The 25,332-nt window shown below is 42.8% G+C and overlaps 1 protein-coding gene across 1 annotated transcript in view; it reads right to left on the bottom strand.

Moving 5' to 3' along the window:
* LOC144773091 (lysosome-associated membrane glycoprotein 1-like) overlaps positions 1 to 25,332 on the bottom strand; it is a 214,405-nt gene that overhangs the window by 10,053 nt on the left and 179,020 nt on the right. Inside the window, exon 8 of the mRNA XM_078657906.1 lies at positions 19,774 to 19,944. Coding sequence (XP_078514032.1) covers positions 19,774 to 19,944 — 171 coding nt within the window. The remainder of the gene's footprint in view (positions 1 to 19,773; positions 19,945 to 25,332) is intronic.

Raw genomic sequence — 25,332 nt, 5'->3', positions numbered from 1 at the left:
CATAACCAAGATATCGTCTTGGAAAAACTTAATGCCGACAGCATCCTCAAAGATGATTGACATTACTCTTTGAAAGAGTGCTGCAGCTGAAGCCAAACCAAACGGTACCAGAGTGAATCAATAACAACCAAATGGAGTGATAAAAGTAGTGAATTTCCTTGAATCAGTATGTAACGGAATCTGGTGATAAGCGGATTTTAAATTAAAAATCGAAAACACTTTCATGTGTTTGGTCGCAGTGATTAGTTCATTAATACGTGGAAGTGGGAATTTGTCCACAATAATGTTTTTGTTGAGATCTCAGGTCAATGCAGAGTCGGATCTTACCATAAGGGCGTTTGACAACCACTAAGGGAGAAATCCACACTGCAGATTCCACTTTCATCTATGGTGACCAAATTATTAAGTTCAGTTTGTACCTCATCGCTGATGGATAACGGTAGGTGTCTTACCTTGTGAATGCATGGAGAAGAGTGGTCTTTTAATTCAATTTTATGTTCAAAACAACTGAGCAATCCCACCCTCGTCGCAATTTGTTGAAATGAAGGTCACACGCGTACAAGTTACGAAGTAGAACTCTTTAATAACAGCCCCTACACAGTGCACAGCTCCGTAGCTCTCTCCTCACTGATTGTGCCCAAGTACATATTTGTTTACCAATTAGAATAACGGTAACAACTGTCAGTAGAATGTTGAGGGGCCAATAGATAATGACTTGGTCTCGTGCCATAGTGGCAGTCAGTCACGTCATTCACTGTCGCGTGCCAAAGCCTTGGCACGCGGCAGTGATACCGTTGATCGGCCCAACAGCACATCCAGGTGACGCAATAATTTGTACATTTTAAGACTACTCAAATGAGTGGAATACCAAGAGGTAACCATACAGATCACAACGCAAGCTGATATTCTCAAAGCGCTAGAAGCTTAATATGTGGATTAGCTTCTCATGAAAGACAGCAACAAACAAAACACACTGGAGCAGCAGACTGAAGTCCTACACATTGTGACACATAATAACTTTAAATAGTACGCTATATTTTAAAGCTTAACATCCATGATTGGCAATGACAAACAAAAGTGCTTTTACATACAATAAGGCAAACTGAAGCTATATTAATTCGGTCAGAGATTGTTAAAAAGACAAACAAGCAAAAAATGTCTGCTACCACAGGGTCTAACTTGAGACTCAAAGTGGCCAATAACCAAGTATGACTGATCAGTAATGTTCTAAGTATTTGCCAGAAGTCATGTTGTACACACCGATCACTGGCACGGATGACTGACTAATCAGAATGAGAGGAGATCTGTTCTCAGAATGATCCAGAATTTGAAATCCTCTAGAGTACGTGGCAATGGTAGCTTATTCCGGAGTACCTATGCAGACAAAATGCACCTCCCACACAAGCTCATACTGTAAAAAATTAGGATCTTATTTACAGCAGCGAACGAGAATTCAAGCAGATGTATAGGTCAGTATGGGAGGATCAACTCTGAACAGAGATGGAGAACCCAGCCTCCTGAGAGTACCTTGAAGCCCCCTTAGTCATCGCACAGAGACACAAGAGGTAGAGGAATGTGTGTTTCATGACAAACAGCGTAACAGTCAAGTAGCTGTATTTAACTGATAAAGGCATTGCATCAGATAATGCTGCAGGCAGGTGAAAACGTACAATGCATAGGCAACGCCTCAGATCAGCAAGCAGTTTAATAATCAACAGTACGAAACCTTGAAAAAATTGAGAAGTATTTGGTGGTGAATGATGAAATCCAATGTTCGTCTGGAATCCCAAATGATTCTGTGGTTATTATGGAGGACAGTGCAATTCAATCACAAACCCACTGGCTAAAAACACGTGCAACTCCAAGCCACAAGATGGCAAAATGATGCAGTCAAAGTTTGAAAGGCCAGCAGTCGAGTTCCATAATCGTCATATTAGGAGTCATAACAGACTTATAAAAATCATTTTGAGGGCCTGCTAAATGACTGCTGTCAGTAGGGGGTCACTAGTGCAGTCATTCTCTATATTCAGTTCAACTAGTGGGGCTCCTACACTAACCAGCCCATTTGATGCTGTTCTCTTTACTGACTTAGTTGTCCTCTGGCATTTTAAAGAAATCTTGGGAGACCATGGCCAGTAGGCATGGAGAACTGCACAAATGTACAGGCCCGAATTTAAAGATGACTGTGATTAAGACTACGTTTGCGATTTAACTTCATAGAGCAGCCATGTGAAATTTAAGAGCAACCTTGAAATAATGGTCACTGACCTCACAAAACTGGCTCCTGTAATGGCAATCCCAAAGAACTCGATAAGGCTGCAAAGCTAATTGGGTGTATATATGCCAACAAAAAAAACCCATCCAAACAGGTTTTGCAATATACAGACGATATTGGCAAATGACCCCAAAACCTAGTTGTCTATCCTCTATAGATGCACATATGTAAATGACCTGTCACAGAGGCTTCTTAATAGGTATCCGGATCATCGTGGAAACTCAATCCAGAATGCAGATTATGGGTCTCCAGTAGGCCATACAAGCAGAACTAGTATGCATGCTTTTTTGAGTCCTTGTTGATGTGTGCGGACATCAACAAGGACTCAAAAAAACATACTGTACTGGATAAGTGTCAGGAACCAGGCATTTAGGCACAGCGCATCCTTAATATTGGCAGGATTCTTATATTGACAGAAGTAGGTGAGTGGCTACACTTTTCCTCAATGAGGTATGTCTGGCATCTCTAGGAGATCTGAACTCTGTTATTTTTAAGGTCTACTTCCACAGCCCTTAAACTGTAAGAACAAGTAATTCCGACCCCAACCACTAACTGACAGAAGTATGAAGAGTCTAAATCTGAAGTACAACATATGCAGCAAAGCTTGGAGTTAGACAAATCGGAACATTCTTTAGTCTCCACCACTATGTCCTTCCCAAAGTCCAACACAAACTGTATGTTGTACAAAGCAATTTCTGTGTAACAACTGGGTCATAACATACAGTTTAAGGCATTACGCAGTTCACGGTTAACAATTCGATCTATTCTCTTGCTTACTTTAACCAGTTTGATTAAAGGAGAATATAAAATCATAAGAAGGGTAATCTTGACTGTTGTGACTTTAGTGTTGCCATGCTCTGTCCTTAGTTACAAGCCTACAAGGTAGTCAACTTGAAACTATTGCCCCTCATGGAATGTGCAACATTAGGAATCTCTCGCAGTATGGTGAAGTTACTATAAAGGGAATAACAATAAGGAACAGGTAATCTAAGGTAAAGTTGTGGTGGTTGTACAAAAGGCAAGCCTTCAACTGTGGGATAATTTCACAATAGGCTCCACAACATCAAATATCCATGGATCGACGGATCCATGGATTCGGCGTTGGTTTTGAAGTAAAGTGTACGGACGGACAGAGGCTCTCAGCATTGTGGAACCAACGAGTCGCAGAGAAGCAGTGGAGCACGGAGAGCACGGGGAATGGGGAATGGGGAACGGAGCGGACCAGAGCTGTGGGACTGAACCAAGCCCAGTACTGTAGCCGTAACTGCGAGGATCGTGAGGACGCCGGGGAAATCAGCAAAACAGCAAATGTGGTCTCGGTGAATTGTTTTCAGGACCGGGTGAGGGAGGTGTGTAGCATGGAGCGTGGAGCGGGAAGAACGCTCCGGCTCCGGGTTGCCAACTGCGGTCCCCTTTCACCCGCGGCCCCTCCCCCCCCCCTGCTCCTGCAGCCTGCATCCTATGCTGCTAGACTCTCGGAGTCTCTAACTCTAACGCCACCGGATCCTCACCTCTCACCTCTGCTTCATGCACATTTGGCGTCCGTCTGCCAGGATGCTGGGGGGCTGAGGCCGCCAAAGTCCCTACTGCGGTCTCCATTGCGGTGAGGGGTGGGGAACAGGGGAGAGGGCACTGCCCCGAGGCAAGCCAAGGTCCTTACTTATTGAACTGAGTGCTGGGAAGACTATAGAAAGCACTAGAGCCGGAGGTGGACCTGGGGTTACAGAGCGATTAGGAGCCCAGAACACAGCACCTCAACCCCGCTGACAGTAGCCGCATAGCCCATGGATCACGCCGTGTGAGAGGAGCGTGTGGGCAGCGATCTTCAAGGCGACAACTAGCATTGGCCTGATCTCAGCACGGATACATCGATAAAGTGAAACGAAAAAAAATGGGAACACAATAGTAAACAATTGCTATTGTGACGTCAGAACCAGTGAGCCTACTTCCTTTTGCCTGGTCCTCCCCTCCGCGACACATACAACTCAGTGAGTACAATTGTGAGCACAATTGGGGTGACTGACCTGTATACTGTGAACTGTGTACTTTGTACTGTGTACTGTGGAGCTGCAGGGGGGGGGAGAAAGGCATTGGAAGGATCTTGGAAAACCTGGACAACTTGGAATAACTTGGATAATTTGGAGGTTGGGGCGGAGAAGTGTGCTGGTTCTGGTGGGCGAGGTGGACAACTGCTACAGTGCTCAGCTTTTCCTTCCCGTACTCGTTCTTGCCCCCTCCCTGACGGCAGCTGTCCATTATCTATAGGGCAGACGGGCTTGGGAGGGCAAGCACCTAAGGGTGAACGGGAGGCAAAGACAGACTGATATCGGTGGGAGGCACATACCTCCAGTTTCTTTCCCCACGTTAAAATATGATATTGGAGAAGCCTGCCCACGATTCTTATTGAAGAATTAAAAGAATAAGAAATTGAAGGGGGGTCTAGGGCTTGCACTGGTGGAGCGCAGTTGGGACGCAGGTTGTATGCAGGCGTGAGCGCGGAGATACGCGCTGGGAAAACAACGCCACTGCAAATTGAAGATCCCCAGGTATACAGTAGCCCACAGGTGGTGTCAGGCTGTAAGTCAGGCTGTATGTGGGTTGAATGCAGGCGTGAGCACTGTGACAACAACGCCGTTGTAACTCACAGGCTGCAAGTTTAGAACAAGAGTGTGTTTGCCAGATAAGGACTTCTTATATCTCAATAAACTGTTAGCAGCAGCTTGAAATCTAACAGAATTGTGCACACTGCCCTCGCCAAAACCGGGGATGAAGTGCGGACTTTATAGGAAAAATACAAGGAATTATGCGCTCTGGCAAAGTGAGAACAGCAGGAACAACTGTCAGACGTATAAAGAAAATTCAACTGCCAAAGGTGAAGGCAAATATTGCAGGAGCAAATCAAACTCTAATTTCCCCAATAGCCAGAATGTTAGCAAAATCAGGAAAAATCCCCGATAAGTTTGACTTCATGAAAGATCCAGCTGGTGCTCTTATCACTATGCATAAGGATAGGGAAAACGACAAACTACAAACTCCAATAAAGCCGACGTGTACGGAAAAATACAATAAACAAGCCATCCAAAGTACTCCTCAAAACGGTGATTGTAACTTACAAAGGAAGGAGCATGAATTCCAAATTACAGACCAGGATATCGCAAATGTAACCATCTACCCTGATATAAAAAATGATAAACCGATTGATCTAGAGGATTCAGAAATACTGGATATACAGGATATACAAGACGTAACTACTAAAAGCGGCATGATGGAAACAAAGCTAGCAGTAATTCCCATAGAAGTAAATGTGGAAATTAGGAAAATACCTCAGTCATCAGTTGATAAAAACATGATCAAATCAACTAGTACAATAAGTCACAACACTGGGTACGATAAAAAAGAAGAAAATGAAACGATGAAAATATGGCAAAATAATAAAACAATTGAGGCTGTGTTCCCAAAGGCAAACACCTTCCTTACATCAGATTGCGCTTTACTGACGGAACAAATAAACAGAAGGTCAACTGAAAGTGATTTAAAAGAAACAGAAATCCCAGATGTTGGAGTAAATTGGGACATATTTTATCAAACATCGACACTAACCCTAAAGGCGTTAAAATATCAATCGAATAAGATGGGCATTCAGATTGACCTACTCACAATGATGGCAAATGCAGTTACAGGGATAGATAACAAACTCGCACAGCTAATAATCTGATAATCAGAGTCCAAAGTGATAAACAAAAAACGGACATTGAATGTATTTGCACCCCACTTATGGATAAGCTTGTAGCAATACATGATGTTTTGCATACTATAATAGAAGACACAAAAAAGGCGCTAAAAAATGAAATTATCCATTAAGTGAACATAAGGAAACATAAAAGGGAAGAGATGGAATTAATAAAAAAAAAAAAGGAGGAAAACAACTCCACGTTAATAGTGGAAAAAAATGAATTAGCAACATTGAAGTCCCAGGAGAAAGAAAATGCACAGGATGAAAGAGACTTGTCAATAGAAACCCAACTAAGGGATGAAACATACGAGGAAGCAACCAGTATAGAAACAAAGGTAGATTATGATAGTAAAGAACAAGACCCAAACAGTTATATTATGTCAAAACGACAAAGGAAAAAACTACGTAAAGCAAGAAAAAATCAAAAACCTAATTTCTATAAGTATGATGAGCTAACAAAAACTGAAGGTATAACAAAAAAATAATGGAATGCAACGAGAAAAATCAATTGAAGAAAAAACTCCTCCAACAATTAAGAATGAGCCAAAAAAAGTATTCCCAATATTCGTACAAGAAACCTTGCTGGAACGAGCATCGAATAAAGAAGCAAAAAAACGACAAGAAATGATGAAAAAAAAAACAAATGGTTACAACAAATCCACCACTGATTACAGAAAAAATAAGGGAAGAAGATGTAATCCACGAGGACAATTCAAAATAGGATCATAGGAACGGAATGACTGACATTATGCCATTAAAAATAACGATAAAACCAAGCGAGCAACAATATCAGCATCACAATGTGAACACAGAAACCGGTCTGAAAGTTAACAAGAATGATGTAGCAAGATTGAGTATAGAAAGAACAGTAGAGCCAAAAAACAAATCTCCGTACTGGGACCATCTGATAATTGAAAAACGGGAAGGAGAAAAACTAATTCGATGTAGAACAAATCACATAACAGAAGCCTCAAACAAAGGAAACCAACTGCCAGTTGAGAAAATACAGCTCATATTTAAACCTGAATATGAATCCAGAGGTAGATATGACACATTGAATAGAGGGAACATCCTTAGATTATTTAAATCAATTCCAGCATTAGACAACATTAAGAACGATGATATTAATTCTATTGAATTCATTGCCGATAAGAATAGTACCCAAGAATTGACATTGGTAACATTAAAATCAACATCAATAGCAGAGCAAATATTAAAAGAGCTTTCAACATTTAAGGCCTGGGGAATATTAATCACAAAGCAGGCGCCGAAAGTTTATCCTACTCCATTTATTAATGAGACAAATCTGGTCCAAACAGAAAAAAATACCAAACAAAAAGGAACAGTGTTAAGGAATGCCCGGGGGAGATCCATTAGCACATTAAGAGTGGCATCACCACTTACCACAACAGAAGCACCCCCAGCAGGGCTCGAAATATCACAAAAATGTTACTAGACCTGCAGGTCTATTAACTTGACAAATCTACTTGACCTAACTGTAATGTACTTGACCTCTTTGTCTTAAAGTCGAGAAAATGTGACAATAACAATTTTTAAAGGCATCTTTATTGCTCATTCACTGTGAGCAATAAAGATGCCTTTAAATCTTGTTATCTTGTCACATTTGCTGCGCTTTCAGAGACAGAAGTCAGGTTGTCTTCCTACTCGCTAGAAAGGGCGAGTAGGCCCTAAAAATAGCTTGCCCTGAATAAATCTGGCTAGCCATAGCGAGTGGGCAAGTGGATTTTTCGAGCCCTGCCCAGGAATAAATGAAAAATGGATTGCACAGGCTCTGCATAGTAAAGTAGAACAATGAAGGAATACCATTCCAATCCCTCAAACAAAAGTAACTGAGTTGAGAATGTGTTCATGGAACATAAATGGAGTAGGGACAAAGCTTTCCAATGCACAAATAAGGTCTATACCTTTACCATGTCACATCTTATTCCTCCAGGAAACCTGGGAAGAACACCCTTTTGTATTGGAGGGTTATGTAGGATACTATGAAAACGCAAGTAAAATTCATAGGTATGGACGTCCGAGTTGGGGGTTAGCAACTTATTTCCAGTGGCATACACGCTGAACATGAGCAACTAGTATCACATAGTAAAAACATTCCTGTAGTCAGACTGAAATATAAAAATGCAGATCAAAAAGATAGGTCATTAATTATGATCAATGTATATATCCACCCAACAAAAACAAGTAGAGCAACTACATGTGCAACCCTTAACACCATACTATTGGAACAAATGCTAGAAAATCCATTAGTGGACTATGTGATGACTGGGGATTTTAACCTTAATTTACTAACGCCGTTCTTAAGGGATGATGTAGCACAATCACAAGACCTTCAGTGGTCAATTCCACAGCAGGATCACCAAGGCGTTATGATAAATCAGGCACGAAACCAAATTGGTATAACATTCACTAAGGATATAGAAGCGTTGGGATTGCGAGTCCTCAATGGCCGATTTAAAGAGGATACACCCCCGCATACACGTATATCGCACATAATGCAAGCACTAGGATCTACTATACAATAGTTTCACTCAATATATTTCAAAACATAAATTCTTACAGGTTAGTTAAAGTTGGAGATAGTGACCACTGTCAGCAGTTAATAACTACCAACATTAGAAACAATATTAACCAACCATACCATACTGTGCCGGGGTACATTGGAACAATACATTATAAAAAACTAACTTGGACTAATTTGAATAAGGATAGTATGAATGAAAAAGTTGAGAACATTATAAAGAGCTGCTTTACTGAAAATACGACGGAAACAGCAGTTGAGCAGTGGGAGGAATTTACTAAGAAATTAGTGAAACCCCAAACCCAGGTTAACCCCAATAAAAGGAGTGTAAAATGGAAAGAAGGAAAGGACTCATATGAATCTTCCATATACAATAACGAAGTTAAAAAGAGCTCGAAACAGAATAAGAAGACAAATAAAAACCACAGCACCTAATGAGGAAATCTTGAACAATCTAAAGGCATTAAATCAATACCTGAAGAAGCTAATATGGAATGAGAAACACCAAGCTAAGCAGGAAATGTGGTCTAAATTATTTCATGCAAGCAAACAAACGTAAGAGAATTTTGTTGGAAAATTATAAACAAATTAGTACGGCCGAACAAACTGGTAGTTTCATCAACTCTAACTGAGCAAGAATGGGTTATCTAAACAGTAATGGAGCTACAAAAATCATTGCGATAATATACAACACAGCTTAATAATCAGTGATGAAATGCAAGAACAATTTGTAATCTCAAAAGAACAACTAGTAAAACTAATAAAGAAGCAGAAAGATGGGGCACCAGGCCCCAATGGGATACCGTTTGCCCTTTTTTAAGAAAACCCTGAGTTTTGGTTGAGCTATTTGGAAAAGGTATTCAAAGAAGTTAGAGACAGGTAACATCCCTGAGTTCTGGCGAGGATCTCTAATCTCCCCCATATTCAAGAAAGGTAATTGGGCGCTTGCGGAGAACTATAGACTCATCACCCTACAAGACACAGATGCTAAGCGGTTTGCTGGAGTACTACTAATTAAATTAAATGAATGGGCATCAGAAAATAAGATTTTGCCATTGAATCAAACGGGTTTTATTAAGGGGCTTGGAACAATGACAAACATTATGGCGTTATCACTAATAATTGAAAAATCACTCAGAGTAAAACAGCCCTTGTATTTATGCTTTGTAGATTTTAAATCTGCTTTTGACTGTGTGCAAAGAAATTTATTGTGGAAAAAACTTTTTGAAAAAGATATTCCAATTGAACTATTGAGACTGATTCAATTGCTACACAGTAAGACCTGGGTAAGAGTAAGGATGGGGGATGGCCGATCGCTAACAAAGGAGATTCCAGCAATAGAAGGGCTGATGCAGGGATGTGTTGGCCCCCCTCCTTTTTAAATTTATTCCTTGGAGATCTATCAGGGAACCTGGACGAACTTAATGCACACCCTCCGAAGTTAGGGGACAAACCGATATCTAACCTAATGTATGCAGATGACGCCATCCTTCTAAGTCATACTAAAATCGGTCTTCAGCGCTTAATTAACAGAACAGTTTTGTATGCTCAGGAAAACGGAATGGTAATAAATTAAACCAAAACAAAATCATGGTGGTCACTAGGAACATAAAACTGAGACAAAAAAACAAATGGTATATGGAAAATACCCAATTGGAACAAATAGAAGTGTACAAGTTTCTGGGTGTACTATTTGACCAGAAAGGAAATTATCAATTACAAAAACTGGATATACAAAGAAAAGCTAATTCACTAACTGCAGCATTCAAGATAGGTCGGATTTCCGAGCGATTTCTGTGCTATCGACCGCTCTTGAAAATTATAGGGGCTAAATTGCTCCCAACAATAACATATGGTAGTGAGGCATTAATGGGGATGGATGCGGAATTGATAAACAAGGTCCTTTCTAAAACGTATAAAACTCTTTTCTATCTCCCAAATAATGCTTCACCGGCACAAATTAGACTGGAGTTCGGGTTAAGCAATCAACATTTTGCAAGAAAAGGCCAATTTATTAAAACGTGGTATAGGATTAAAAATGACCATGATAATCATATATCTCAACTACTTTGGCAAGAAATAAATAAGAATACGAAATCAGTTGCATGGAAATATCTCAATGAGGCAGTAGAAGAGTTTGCACTAATGCCAATCTGGAACAATACGATAAGCAATGGATCATTTAAAAAAATAGTAAATCGAACAACAAATCACCTATCACTTGTAAATGACAAAGATACACTGGCAAAAAGAAAACATTCGTGGTCAGTAATAAATGGATACAAAAAAAGAAAGTACAAGAATATTTGGAGATACCCTGGTCTGAAAAAAGCAAACAATGTCTCGTGAGAGCAAGATTTGGAATGCTACCAGGCCTTAGTCACGCCCAGCCGTGGAAAAAAACCAACAGCAGCACATCGTGTAGACTATGTAACGGTGGAGAAGAGAATATTGTCCACCTCCTGTGTATATGTCCCGGAGTCCGCAATGAAAGATGCGCATTACTCAAACCTCATTTTAATATGCGTGGAACAAGGACATGTAGGCAGGCACTGAAAATCTGTCTTCATTCAAATGATATAGTCATGAACGCTGACTTTGTAAAGTTCATAAAGATAGCATCTACAAAATTGGGAGAATAAATTAGAATAAATGCTTTTAAGATTATTTTTAATAGAAATTTTTTAGGATATAACTGCTTTTATTATATTGTATTTTTTAAATGTGTTTTTGTACTGGAAATATTGTAAGATTTTAAATAATCAAACAATAAAGAATTTACTACTACCATGGATCGAGAGTGGAGGGGGAAAACATCTGACATAAGATAAACAGAGGAAATGTAGGAAGTTATGAGAACAGAAGGTCAAGTAAAGATTTAATATTTTCCTTAACTGGATGTGGCCCAACATTGTTTTTCCCCTAGATTGCTTCCCAAACAGGTCCCTCGCCTTGTTAGTCAAGACACTGATGAATGATAACCCCATAACCCATAGAAGGTACCTCAGTTTAAGGACTGTGGAGAGGGGGGGGGGCACGAGGGGGACAGCGCAAACGAGAGCGCATTAGAGAGAGAGCCGTAAAAGTAATTCAACAAACTACCAGTAACAAACTGAAACCGGTATATAGAACTGTCAACAATACAGAAAAAATATACTTCCCCTAAATGCAAAATATTACACCTGGTCCTTTAGTGGTATGTATACAAAACCCCAAATTTTAACTGATCACAGAGTCTGTATATCATTTTCTCATCTGTGGCAACCATTTTTTTCAGGTCTTCATTTCGCAAAGGTTAGTGAGACAGGGAACTTTGTCACAGGCAATACATTTTTACAGCTTTTCTTTATGTGCATAACCATCGTCCCTTCTGGTTGTTGAGAGCTTGTATTTCAGACATGTTGTGTAGCAATGAAAAGAAAGCACCACAAGTTATGTTCAGCTCACTTGATTCTTCTAAAACGGTCAGTTTAGGTCAAAAGAATATGTACAATGTTAAATACTTATCGTTGGCACATCCAGCAATGAGAGTTCGGGGAAATGCCAGCTTCGTGGAGCAGTGGCGTAACGAAACTTGAGGGGCCCCCTCTGCAAAGTACATGGAGGGGGACCCACCATTCTCCACGCCTGCGACCTGCCATACTGCAGGGGCTCACCCCAGCCTTAAGAACAATTGTTACTTACCTGTAAACGGTGGTCTCCAGTATTTGTGTCTCTCAGATTCACATGCTTGAATATTCCCCGTCGTCGAAGTGGGAGCCCCACGGTAAATTAAATAGCAATAAAACCAATCATATATGTATATATAAACATAATTACATACATCCTAAAACCATAAATACTCACAAGTACCAAGGTTAGCATTAACACATAGAACTACCTTAGAAGACAAAAGGCACTTTAATAGCATATCCATGTCGTTATGCTAGTCCAAACTACAGCCAATAAGGCGCAAGCACCCTCTAGAACCTTCTCCTCAGAGGCTCAGGCCCTCAGATTTTCGTAGCACAAGAGTCACAAAACAGTCTGGGAGGAGAAGAGAGCCTCTGAGGGGAGGTGGGTGGGTCGCATGTGAATCTATGAAAGACACCAATTCTGGAGAATACTGGAGAACCACCGTTTATAGGTAAGTAACAATTGTTCTTCTCCAGTATTGGGGTGTCTTTCATAGATTCACATGCTTGAATAGAATAGTGAGCAGTAATAGCTGGCCACAAGGAAGAACAGCAGGGCAGTGGCATAAAATGCAATAAAATAACATAATACTGCCAGACAGATAACCCATACAGGCGGGAGGAAAGAGGCTCACCTTATTTAAAAAGATTGCGAAGCACCGCTTGGCCCACTGCAGTATCAGCTTCGTTGATAGTCTCTAGGCAGTAGTGCTTCGTGAAAGTGTGCCTGCTGGACCACGTAGCTGCTCGACAGATTTGGTGAATCGGCACACCAGCAAACAAGGCCGTAGAGTATGACATCGCCCTGGTCGAATGAGCTCTCACTGTAGATTGAAGAGGCTTGCCGGCCTTCTGATGACCGAATGAGATTGCTGAGGAAATCCAACGTGCAATAGTTGGCTTGGTAACATAACGCCTCTTGTGCATGCGCCCGTAAGCAACAAATAGTTGATCAGACCTACGAAAGGGTGCTGTCCTGTCGATGTTAATTAAGGCATCTCTGAACATCTAATGAATGCAAACGTTGCTCCGCCGGAGATTGGGGATTAGCGAAGAAAGTCTTTAAGAACACTGGTTCATTGAAGTGAAAATCAGTTGGCACCTTAGGCATGAATGCCGGGTTGGTGCGAAGTACAACACAGTCCGGTTTGAATTGAAGGAAAGGAGGCTGAATGGTAAAGGCGTGGATATCACTCACACGACGTGAGGAGGCCAGGGCGAGAAGGAGATCAACCTTCCAGGTCAAAAAATTCAAAACCGCTTTGTGGATGGGCTCAAAAGGCGCCTTCATCAATTGCGCCAAAACAATATTGAGATGCCAGGAAGGAGGAGGACGCCGAATGGGCGGAAACATCCTGAATAGCCCCTTGAAAAACTGGCGAATTACTCTGGAAGTGGAGAGAGAGGAAGACTCATCCTGCCGAAAGCGAGATATTGCTGCTAGGAAGACCTTCAAAGTAGAGTGGGAAAGTCCTGATTGAGCCAACTGCAGAAAGAACGGCAGAAGCTGAGCAGGAGAAGAGTGCACAGGGTGGATGTTGGCAGATGCACACCAGTGACAGAACCTTTTCCACTTTAGCTTGTAAGTCTTTACGGTGGACGGTGCCCTCGCATTGGCAAGAACGTCTCTACATGCCGGTGAAATATTCAAGTGGGCAAATTCAAGGTGCTCAGGTTCCAGGCCGATAATTTGAGAGAGAAGGGGTCCGGATGGCAGATCTGACCCTTGTCCATTGTGAGGAGATCCACCCGATGGCGAAGGAGGATTGGTTCGCACTGTGAGAGAAGCAGCAGTTCCGAGAACCACGCTTGTCGAGGCCATCTGGGAGCGATCAGGAGAATGTGTTACGGCTGCCTCCGCATTTCCCACAACACTCGAGGAACCAGGGGGAATCGGCGGAAAAGCGTAGGCGAATAGATTGCACCAGTCCATCAAAAGGGCATTACCGCACGACCCTCGCTGGGGAAGCCAGCTTGCATAAGACGGGCATTTCCGGTTCACAGGGCTCGCAAAAAGATCCAGGTTTGGGCAACCCCACAGCCGAAAGATGAAGTCTAGAGTCGGCTGATGCAACTCCCACTCATGGTTAGAGGACGCGGACCTGCTGAGGGAATCCGCCAGGATGTTGGATGCCTGGTAGGTGAATCGCTGTCAGGGTAATCTGGTGACGGAGTGCCCAATCCCAGATGCTCTGTGCCAGCTGAGAGAGGAGCGGTGACTTGGTGCCGCCCTGTTTGTTTAAATAGTGCATACTGGTGGTATTGTCGGTTTGAATGAGCACTGATTCTCTCTGAAGTAGAAGACGGAAAGACTTTAGCGCAAGAAAAATGGCCATTAGTTCCAGTCTGTTGATGTGCCAGGAACGTTGAGACTGGGTCCACTTGCCCTTTACGGATAGCCCCTGAAGATGTGCGCCCCAATCTTCCAGGGAGGCATCCGTGGTAAGGACGAGCTCTGGATCGATGGTCAGGAAAGAAGTACCGGCAGCGATGTTGGATGGTTAAGCCCACCAGCGGAGAGTGGACCTCATTCGAACGGTCACCAGGACCACATAGTTGAAAGAGCCGGTGACCTGACGCCACGGTTTGTCCAGTTCCTCCTGAATTGGACGACTCTTGAGCCTGCAATTAGGGATCAGGGAGATGCAGGAGGACGCCATCCGGAGAAAAGATTAGAACACACAAACTGAAACGGACCCTTTTGAACGGATGAGAGTCACTAGGAGAGAATCCGCAGCTGACATTCGTGAGACACGAATGCCTTCGCCAGCGAAGTATTCAGAGTGGCGCCTAGAAAGGTCCTGCAGGGAGCTGGATTGACCCGAGACTTCTCGGTGTTGATGGACAGACCTAGGGAGTGAAACAGAGTCTGGCAGAAACGAGTGTCCAGAGACGCCGGATGGAGAGACTGCGAATTGATGAGACAGCCGTCCAGATAGGGAAAAATTTGAACACCCTTCAAACGTAGATATGCCACCACTGGGGCCAGGACTTTCGTGACGACGCGAGGGGCTGAGTGAAGGCCAAAAGGTAGAACCTTGAACTGAAAATGTCTCCGCCCTACCCGGAAGCGCAAGAACTTCCGGTGCCCTGGAAGTATCGGCATGTGGAAATATGCGTCCTGGAGATCGATGGTGGTCAGGAAGTCGCCCTTCGAGAGAAGGTGGAGAATTTCCGTGAGCGTGCGGAAGGATTGGCATTTCAGGTACTTGTTTAGGGCCCTTAAGTCAAGAATCGGACGCCATTCGCCGGACTTCCTGAGGACCAAGAAAAAACGGGAATAGAATCCCCTTCTGAGATTTGAGAACCACTTTGATGGCACCTTTCTGAATCACGAGTCGAATTTGTTGAAAGAGCTCCTTGAGGTGAGCTGGAGGTGGACCAAAGCATGGCCTTTTGACACAATGTCTAGCACCCAACGGTCCGAAGTGATTAGAGACCAATTGGAAAAGAAAAGAGATTTGACCTCCAACTTTCAGAGGGGAAGGCAAGTCATTGCTTCTTAGAAGCGGAGCCTTTGTAGGAAGACTTTCCTCTGTAGGACTTTGAAGACTGTTGTCGATAAGATTGTTGTGACTTAGAGGAATATCTTTGGTTTAAAGAAGGAGGTGCCGCGTCCGCGCGCTCCACGAAAAGGCTACTTGCGAAACTGCAAAGTGCCTAGGGCACGAGCCGTCTCAGTGTCCTTATTAATGGTTTGAAGTGCGTCGTCCACATGCTGGCCAAAGAGCGATTCGCCGTCATAGGGCAGGTCAAGGATTTTCGCCTGAACCTCCTGGCGAAGAGGCGGATCGAAGCCAGCCCCGACGACGTAAAACAGCTGCCCCCGCAAGCGGACGAAAACCAGTGCCCGCAATGTCCACAGAGCAGTCGATAATCTCCGATGACGCTCTTTCCCCCTCTTGAAGAATCATGAGAGCATCCTGTCTGGAAAGCTCAGGAATGAGGTAGATAAAAGTGGACATATCCGACCACATTTGGCGGTCGTAACGACCCAGAATGGCCAGTGAATTCGCCGCTCTCACGGTGGTAGAAACCATAGAGGAAAATTTTCGCCCAATAGCATCAAGACGACGTCCCTGGCGGTCAGGAGGCGCGAAAATAAGGGAAGATGGATTCCTGGAACAGCGCTGCGCAGCCTGGGTAATCACGGAGGCTGGTTTAGGTTGCGCTACAAGGCAAGCTGGAGAACCTTGGGGTGCCCTGTATTTTTTCTCTAAATGTGGTAGAAGCGCCGGAATAGAATTTGGCGTCTACATCAGCTGGACACCTTCGTTCCAGATGAAGTCAATTATGGGCACCGCACAGACTTGTTTAAAAGACTGACTCTTGAAGTCATAAAGAAAACAATCTTCATCCTTCGAAACCATAGGGAGTGTGAAGCGTAATGCCGCACTTTCCATAAGTTGGTGAAAACTAGCGATTACAACAGGAGGGGAATCCCCAGGACCCGAGGGAGGCGGTGACTGTTTGGATCGGATAATCGCCCCAATCCACCATGGTCCCATCATCATCATCTACTTCGCCGTCTTCCCAATCCGGGCGAACGTCATCGTCCTCATCAACAGCTGCCTGACTCTGAACATATGGCGCAGATGGTCCTGGCAGTGCAGTAGACGAAGGAGCCGCTGTAGTTGTAGGCACCCTAGGCTGAGGAGATCCATGGTGAGACGGTGGAAAACGTCTATTATAATCCTCCAACATGTACTGGAGATTAGAATTGAGGTAGAGCGGTATTTGTGCTGTGGGAACCTGTGTAGACAGTTCCCAGTCATGAAAGTGATGATCCTCCTGATAGTCATCATAATCCTGACATTTGATGACCAGCTCCGAAAGGCTTCGAGCGGCCCAAAATTTATCTTCCTCCTCATCAGAAGCAGAGTCATGTTCCAAACCCGTGGCAAAAAGAGGCGATGGAGGCTGAGAGTGTCGTGGCAAAAAGAGGCGATGGAGGCTGAGAGTGTCGTGGAAGCAGAAGCTGATCCAAAGAAACATTTCAACGCTGGAGCAGAGGGTCAACAGCAGGAGTCACGGAGCCAGATGTTGAAATTGGCACCAAAGGTAATGATGGGAAAGTAGACGTCGACGACAGTAACTCGGTCAACGGGACAACCACCGCCGACGAAACGGTCGATGACGAGACCACTGCCACTGACGAGGCCGCCGTCGTCAGAGCCGCCGCAGCAGTCGTCGACAGAGCACCCGCCGACGAAGAGGCTCTCTTCACAGATGACATCGACAAAGATTTGGACGTTGACGTAGACAAGGAAATCGGAATCGTAGGCAAGACTGATTTGAGGCTCACACACACCACCGTCGACGCTGAAGAGGTCGACGCGGACCTACTGGCAGAAGTCATCGTCACTGCCGTCATAGTCAAAGAGCCAGAAATGGCAGATCTCGTAGGACAGATAGTCGACGCTCCCGTCGACGACTTGGCACGTTTTTTAGCAGAAACATGCATTCAAGGAGCCGTGGACGCCCGAGAGTCAGATCTCGGGGCGTAAGCGTAGCAGGAAGAGGTGGAGACACAGCAGGAGCCTTCTGGAGCTGAAGCTTTCTCTTTTTTAGGAAAGGAGAGGACAAGTCCTGCACACTGCTACGCTCTGAAGTGGCTCTAGACAACCCAGACGCAAGGTTATCTGCATCAGAAAGAGGTGAATCTTTATCCTTCGACCTCTGCAACCACAGAAGGAGACGCCCTTCTCTGTCCTTAAGAGTCTTGGTTGAAAAAGTCCTGCAAATTTTACACTTGCCTACCTCATGTTCTGGCTAGAGGCAGTAAATACACTTCTTGTGAGGGTCCTCTGAGAAGAGCCGCAACTTCCCACAAGAAGCACATGGTCGAAAAAGAGATTTCTTACTTGAAGACATCCCAAAAGCTGTAGAAATCCAAATAGAAGAAAACTGAGCAGAGCTCAGGGAGACTCCCTTCACACGGCGTGCGGTAGAAAATCTGAGGGCCTGAGCCTCTGAGGAGAAGGTTCTAGAGGCACCCTTAAAATCATGTGCTAGACAGGAAGGCCAAGGACCAGTTACAAGGGTCTAACTGACCTTTTACAATGGAAAGCAGTCCAACACTTACAGGGGTTCAGGAAACAAAGGCTTTGAACCTGGCAAACAATGTACAGGAATGCAAGTCAGTGAGCACCCTCATAAAAGGGTTGGGTGTCCCTGCACATCAGAAACATGCTTCTCGAGGACAAAAAGACACAATAAGAGAGAACCTCCAGTAGAACTGTAGGCTATTCATGTTTGCAAGATGGAAGGGGGGGGGGTGGAGAAGGAATATCCAGCAACATGCAGAGGGCATTTGTACTAAAATATTGCAACAGGATTGGCAACATACCCTTACAAACACTTCGCTAAAAGTGTTAAGACTGCTCTAAAGAGAGAACTCCCCCTGTGCACTATGGTTAGCCTCCAAGCCAGATGTTTGAATCCTGGCATAACTCTCAACCTCTTTCTTCAAAGAGTGACAGACTGAGTATGACAGAAGTTCAAAAACAGTAACTAAACAATTCCAGATATGTGATAACAAGAGCTAGACAGAAGTAGGTTACATCAGAAAACTCAATCCACAGTTTGTTAAAAGTCAATATCTTGAAGGCATCTTTATCAGTCCCCTGGATCTTCAGTTTGTATTTCCAATAGGCACAAAATTGATGAACATCTTTGAGGTTTTTACCTGGTTTACTATCAACAACCGCACACTGGAGTCAATTTGCATCAACAAACCCATCAACTGTGTTAAAGCATAATCCCTTAACTATAACCAAGAAGCAGGAATTCAAGTGGTCCACCAATGCTAGCACTGCTATCAGCAGATGGAGACCTTTAAAACCTGTACTGTAACGGGCAGGTGCACACAAATCTCAAGCTAGACTTGAACAAATACAAATGAAACAAATTGTTAAAAAGCAGAATATCTAGGTCTTTTAACAATGAAGATGAGAAAAAGGGGTATATGGGCACTTTGTTTGTTTTACAAATGCTCTCACTAGCACGCTAGCAAAAGATAAAGAAAGAGCCTATAGGATGTGCATGACTATGTTCAGGATTGATGCTCTGCATATCATTGACAAGAGAATATTCACCTGCTACAGCACTGTCTCTAATGACAAAATTTCAAAAATAATACAAGTTCCCAAATGAACAAACAAAACCGATACAAGCAATGGGAAACCGGCACTGTAAAAATAAGCAGATTTAAAATAAAAACAGTGAATTATTGCTTTGTTTAATTCTTTAACAAACATCAGCAGAATCCAAAGGAGTTGAAGATGTCAAGTAAAACAACTGTAGTGGATGGGGACAATGGCAGCCACATACAGCAAGGACATGTTGGTGAGTTTACTAGGAGAAAAACTACATTCCATTGTGTTCTGACCAACAGAAGGGAGAATATTAAAGGTTATTTATGCAAAAATAACGAGAATCAGTTTCCTATAAATAACAATACAGATTTAAACCAAACTAAAATCAGTGATTACAGATATATTCAAAAGTAGAAGCATAACGTATTTCAGGTTTCAGGAACTTAACTAACCTGCTCCAAATTTTCCACCATCAACGTTGTATGCCTGGACTTGAAGGTTGATAGTATTAATTGAAAATTCTTTTGAGATCTTAAGGGTCTCTTCAGCTTTACACTTGTAGGAGTGTCCAAGAGCAGCTTTTAGGTAGAAAGTTGATCCATTTGTAGTGGCAAAATTCAAAGCTGTACAAAAAGAGTTAACATTAAGATGGGACTCTTAGAAAATGATCATATATGTAATTAGTCATACACTTCTGCACAATTAGAGGTGGGATCTCCAATATACACTACGATATTAGAAAAATTAAAAAAGGGATTAAATAGCCATTCTTTTGGAGAAATATCCTATATTTTGCTCTTTCAAAGCTATTTTTCGCCTGATTAAGTTGAGACTAATAACGTCAGTTAAACAATACATCACATTAACAAATGTAAAGATTCATCATAAAAGAAAGTTTTTTTAAACCGACCAAAAAAATACCAGCAGCCACGTCTAGAAAGTGCACTTCACTCAGTTATTGCTGCTGCTCGGAAAAAGACATAATATTTGTAAATAATTACTTGAAGATTCACGAATTGCCTATGCATAGTTAAAAATTGCAGCCAATGCATCAATGTGAGAACATGTACATCACAACGAAAAGAAAGCAAAAATGTCCCTTAATTGACCTGGACTCTTAAACATTTGTCAGAACAAGGGATTAACACCTAATCGAAAATTAAACATCTCTGTACTCAATTTCACCTTTATTCAATTATAAAGTAGAATCATGTAATCACAGAACAAAACTAAACTTATTTAAAAAACATTGATCAATGACAAATTAAAACCGCTTCTAATTTTTTTTTTTTTTTTTAAATAAATAAAGAGGCAATAACAAAGCTAACTTCCTCCCCATTTAACACCTGTAAAAACACAGGGCAGGTTTACATTTGGTAAAACAGAATCGTTTCAGAAGAGGCAATAAAATAGTTTAGAAGAAATACAATAAGACTTGAAGAAAAAAAAGATAAAATGCAGAAGTGTGTGTTCTGAATGGCCGTCGCAGGGGCATGTGCAAATACTAGCACTGCCATATTGTCCCGGGGCAAACAAATCTGGAAGCATATAACACCTAAACTGAATCAATAGGTTGACCCCTACCCCGATGGGCAACCACTTTAACAGGGTGGGCTCAGTTCCCAGTCATTTGAGATCCAACATAGTCCGAGTGTCTTACCATTTCCTATCTTTCCATTTCCATGCGTATTTTACCCCAAAACAAAAGCTTCACTTTCAGCCTGTTTTATGGATAGCGAATGTATAGTTAAAAAAGTTTGGCTTCACCAAACTTTGCAGTTAAATTAACATACGACAGCCATGAAATGTTAAGGCACTTATCGCAGGTTAAGCAATCACTTATGATAAGTCGATTAAAAGTAGCTTAAGGATCTCAGTACTCTGATAACCGATTCACATACTGGAGAACTCTTCCTAGGGAGTTCATCACAACAGAAATATAGGGTTTTTTAACAGGGTAATCCAGGTCTATACTTATAGCACTCTGTTTGATGAACATGTTCAATGACTATCTTGAAGGATAATGATCCCATTTCATGATCATGCCTATATTAACATGGTTTTCTTTCAAATGTTGCCTGTTTTAACAATAATTCGACCTAATGTCTTTCACTTACTTGGGCGGCCTCCCTCCCCCTACCCTACCCCCCCCCTCTACCCTACCCCCCTACCCTACCCCCAACATAAGGATAATCTTACTTACCCAGTAAACATCTATTCTTGGCATGTAGAGCTGTAGATTCACATGCTTTGCATGCTCCTGCCATCTAGTGTTGGGTCTGGATGTTTGCAAGTTGTTTTTCTTCAAAACAGTATTTCCAGTCACGAGGTAAGGGGACTCCTCCTTTCGGTGATCGTGCTCATGGGCATATACTTAGATTGTTTTCCCGCAGAGGGTGAGAATGGAGTTATTAAGTGTAGAATAGAGATGTCAATGCGTATGTATGTAAAGAGAACTGCAACAACTACAGGTTCTGGGGAGGCGGGTGGGCGCATGTGAATCTACAACTCTACATGCCAAGAACAGATGCTTACTGGGTAAGTAACATTATCCGTTCGAAGGACGTGAGCTGTAGATCACATGCTTTGCATAGACTATACAGCAGTATACTCCCAAAGCGCTGGCTAACCTGTAACTGTTGCAGTTGTCTGAAACAGTGTTAAGTACTGCCTGGCCTACATTAGCTTGCTGCCTCGCTAACACATCTACACAATAATACTTGGTAAATATGTGCAGTGTAGATCATGTTGCTGCCTTACAAATGTCAACTAAAGGAATATTCCCAAAAAAAGCCATAATAGCCCCTATCTTGCAAGTGAAATGCACTCTATGGAGTATTTTCAACGTTCTTTTCACTTTTATATAACATGTTTGGATACATTTCACAATCAATCTTGCTATGCCGGCTTTAAAAATGGGATTGGCTTTGTGAGGTGGTGAAAAAGTAACAAAAAGTTGCTTTGTTTTACAAAATTCTTGTGTTCTTTCAACGTAATATAGTAAAGCTCTTCTAACATCAAGTGTATAGAACTCGTTCTGCTGGAGAATCAGGTTGAGGAAAGAACACAGGTAACTCAACTGATTGATATGAATGGCAGACACTACTTTAGGAAGAAATTGAGGATTGGTTCGAAGAACTACTCTGTCCTGATGCAACTGAAAGTGGGGCTCTTGCATAGTTAATGCCTGGAGTTCACCAACTCTCTCCTCAGTGAGGTCATTGCTATGAGGAAAGCAACTTTCCATGATAGGAATTTTAACTGACACCTGCGCATTGGTTCAAATGGTGGACCCATAAGTCTTTTATTCCTTCCATAAAGGCTTTAATCACTAGTACTCTGAATAGAGATACGTGTGGTCTGTTTTGTAAGTATGCAGCTACTGCTGCAAGATGCAATCGAATGGATGTGTAGGCTAGTCCAGATTGCTGTAAAAGTAACCAGTGACAGATGACGTTCTGTACAGCAGCATCAAGAGGATTGTTATTGTTACAATAGATAACAAAATGTTTCCATTTTGCTGCATAACATGCCCTAGTAGTAGGCTTTCTAGTCTCTTAGAACATTTATACAGTGTGGTGGTAATTGTAAATAACCAAACTAGGACTTCAGGAGCCAGATCGTTAAATTGAGTTCCTTGGGATTTAGATGCCTGATTCCTCCATGGCTCTGAGTGAGGAGACAGGAGGAGAGATGCATCTTTTGTTGTTTAACTGCTGACCGCTCCAACAGGGTGGTGAACCATGGTTGACGTACCCATGGGGAATCCATGAGAATCTGTATGAGAGATGTTTGCCTGAGCTTCCGAACTGCAAACAGAATGGGTGGGAGAGGAGGAAAAGCATAAGCAACTATCCTTGACCAGTTCATCCATAGGGCATTGCGTGTGGAGAGTGGGTGTGGGAACCTGGAGGTGAAGCTTGGGCATTTTGCTTTGTGGCGAACAGGTCTGTGAGAAAAACCCCATTCCTGAAAGTATGGAAGGAGAACCTGAGGGTGAAGTTCCCACTCTTGTATTTGCTGTCTGCTGAGAAGGTCTGCAATGTGATTGTTTATTCCTGGGAGATGCTCTGCCAGGAAAAAAATCTTGTGGTGCATAGCCCATTTCCAAATGGCTTGTGCTAGGCGTGACAGTTGGAGAGCGCCCCCCCCTGTTTTTCTATGTAGTACATAGTCCTAGTCAGCATGGACAACATGACCGCTATGAGAAGAGGTTGAAACGGTCAGAGCGCAATAAACACTGCTAAGATGTTCTAGATGATTTATATGAAGCCTTTTGTGCTTCAAACTACATAATCCTTGGATAGTGTGATTGAGCAAGTGAGCACCCCAACAAGTGAGCGAAGCGCCGTCTGTTAGCACAGTCTGTGAAACAATGTCGATGAAGGACCTCCCTCTGGATACATTTTGTGGGTTCCACCACTGCAGAGAGCGAGGAGTGCAGCCGTCTACCAACACTAGATCAGTAAATTGGCCCTGCAACTGGTTCCACTGACTTGCTAAGCATTCTTGGCAGGGACGCATGTCAAGTCTTGCATGGGGAACGAATACTTTGCAAGACGCCATAATTCCTAGCAATTGCATGAACACGCTGGTAATGATTGGTTGGACTGAAACGGAGTAAGAAGAGACTGAATACTGAGAATTCTGGCTGTATTGGGAGAGGATAGAGCTCTTGGAGGGTCTATGGTGGCTCCCAGGTAAGTCTGTATGCTGGAAGGCTGCAAATGGAACTTCAGGGCATTCACTGTAAACCCTAGTTGGTGTAGCAACTGGATTGTGGCTTGAGTGTGTTGGAGACACTTCTAGTAAGTGCTGCCTTTAAGGAGCCAGTCGTCCAAGTATGGGAATACATGGATGTGCGGTCTTCTCAGATGGGCTGCGAATACTGCCAGGCATTTGGTAAATACTCTGGGCACAGTGGTGACTCCAAACGGTAGTACTTTGAATTGGTAATGTTGCCCTGCTATCACAAATCTGAGGTATTTGCGATGAGCAGGGTGAATTAATTGTGGAAATAGGAGTCTTAAACCTGGAGTAGACATGAAGTCGTCCTGCTGTAGGAGTGGGAGCATTTGTTGAAGTTTCACCATGAGGAAATGTTCTGACAGTATATAAAGGTTTAGTTCTCGGAGATCCAGAATAAGTCTCAAAGAGCTGTCCTTTTTGGGTATTAAAAAATACAAGGAGTATACTCCAGACCCTTGATATTGTAACGGTGCAGGCTCCTTGGTTCCTTTTAGCAAAAGATTGTGCTTCTTGTTTGAGCAGGTCTAAATGTTCCGGTGACATTTTGTGAGAACGAGGTGGAATGTTTGGAGGAATGGTGGTAAGCTCCAGGCAATAACCATGGAGGATAATTCCTAACCCCCATTTGTCTGTAGTTATCGACCAACAAATGGGGAGAAATTGTTGCAGTCTTCCCCCGACAGGTGTGGTATAGTCGGGGGAAGTCACTGTTTATTTGGGGAAGGGGAATTGCGGGGCGTGCTCCCTTTTCCTCTACCCTTAGAATTGTTCCCTCTTTAACCTCCCTGAAAGAATCCTCTTGAAGGGGACGACTGGTTTTTACCCTTATAGGTGGATGTATTTTGGTCTGAGGGTGTGGTCTTAGACCCTGCTCGGTAAAAGGACAGATGAAAGGAACCTCTATTGGGAGGTAACTGTAGAGCTCCCATAGATTTGGCGACCTCAGTCTCCTTTTTCAATTTTTCGAAGGCCTGATCAACATTAGATCCAAAAAGATGTTTTTTGTCTAAGGGTGTGTTCAGATAAAAATTGTTGGACCTCTGGCTTAAAACCAGAGATCCTTAACCAAGCAGGTCTTATAAGAAGAATGCTGGTGTTGACCTCTAGTGCGGTATTGGCCCCATTCAACACACAAAAAATCAAGAGGGGAACGTATCACTTGTCCTGAGTAACCAGGGTTCAAAATTTTTGTTTAGTGTTCCAATAAAAAAACCTCATTCACGTACAGAGGATGGAATTGGCAGTATATCCTGATTCTCCGC

This window comes from Lissotriton helveticus, chromosome 8, assembly GCF_964261635.1.
Source record: "Lissotriton helveticus chromosome 8, aLisHel1.1, whole genome shotgun sequence".
Taxonomy (NCBI): domain Eukaryota; kingdom Metazoa; phylum Chordata; class Amphibia; order Caudata; family Salamandridae; genus Lissotriton; species Lissotriton helveticus.
This window is presented reverse-complemented; position numbering and strand designations above follow the sequence as displayed.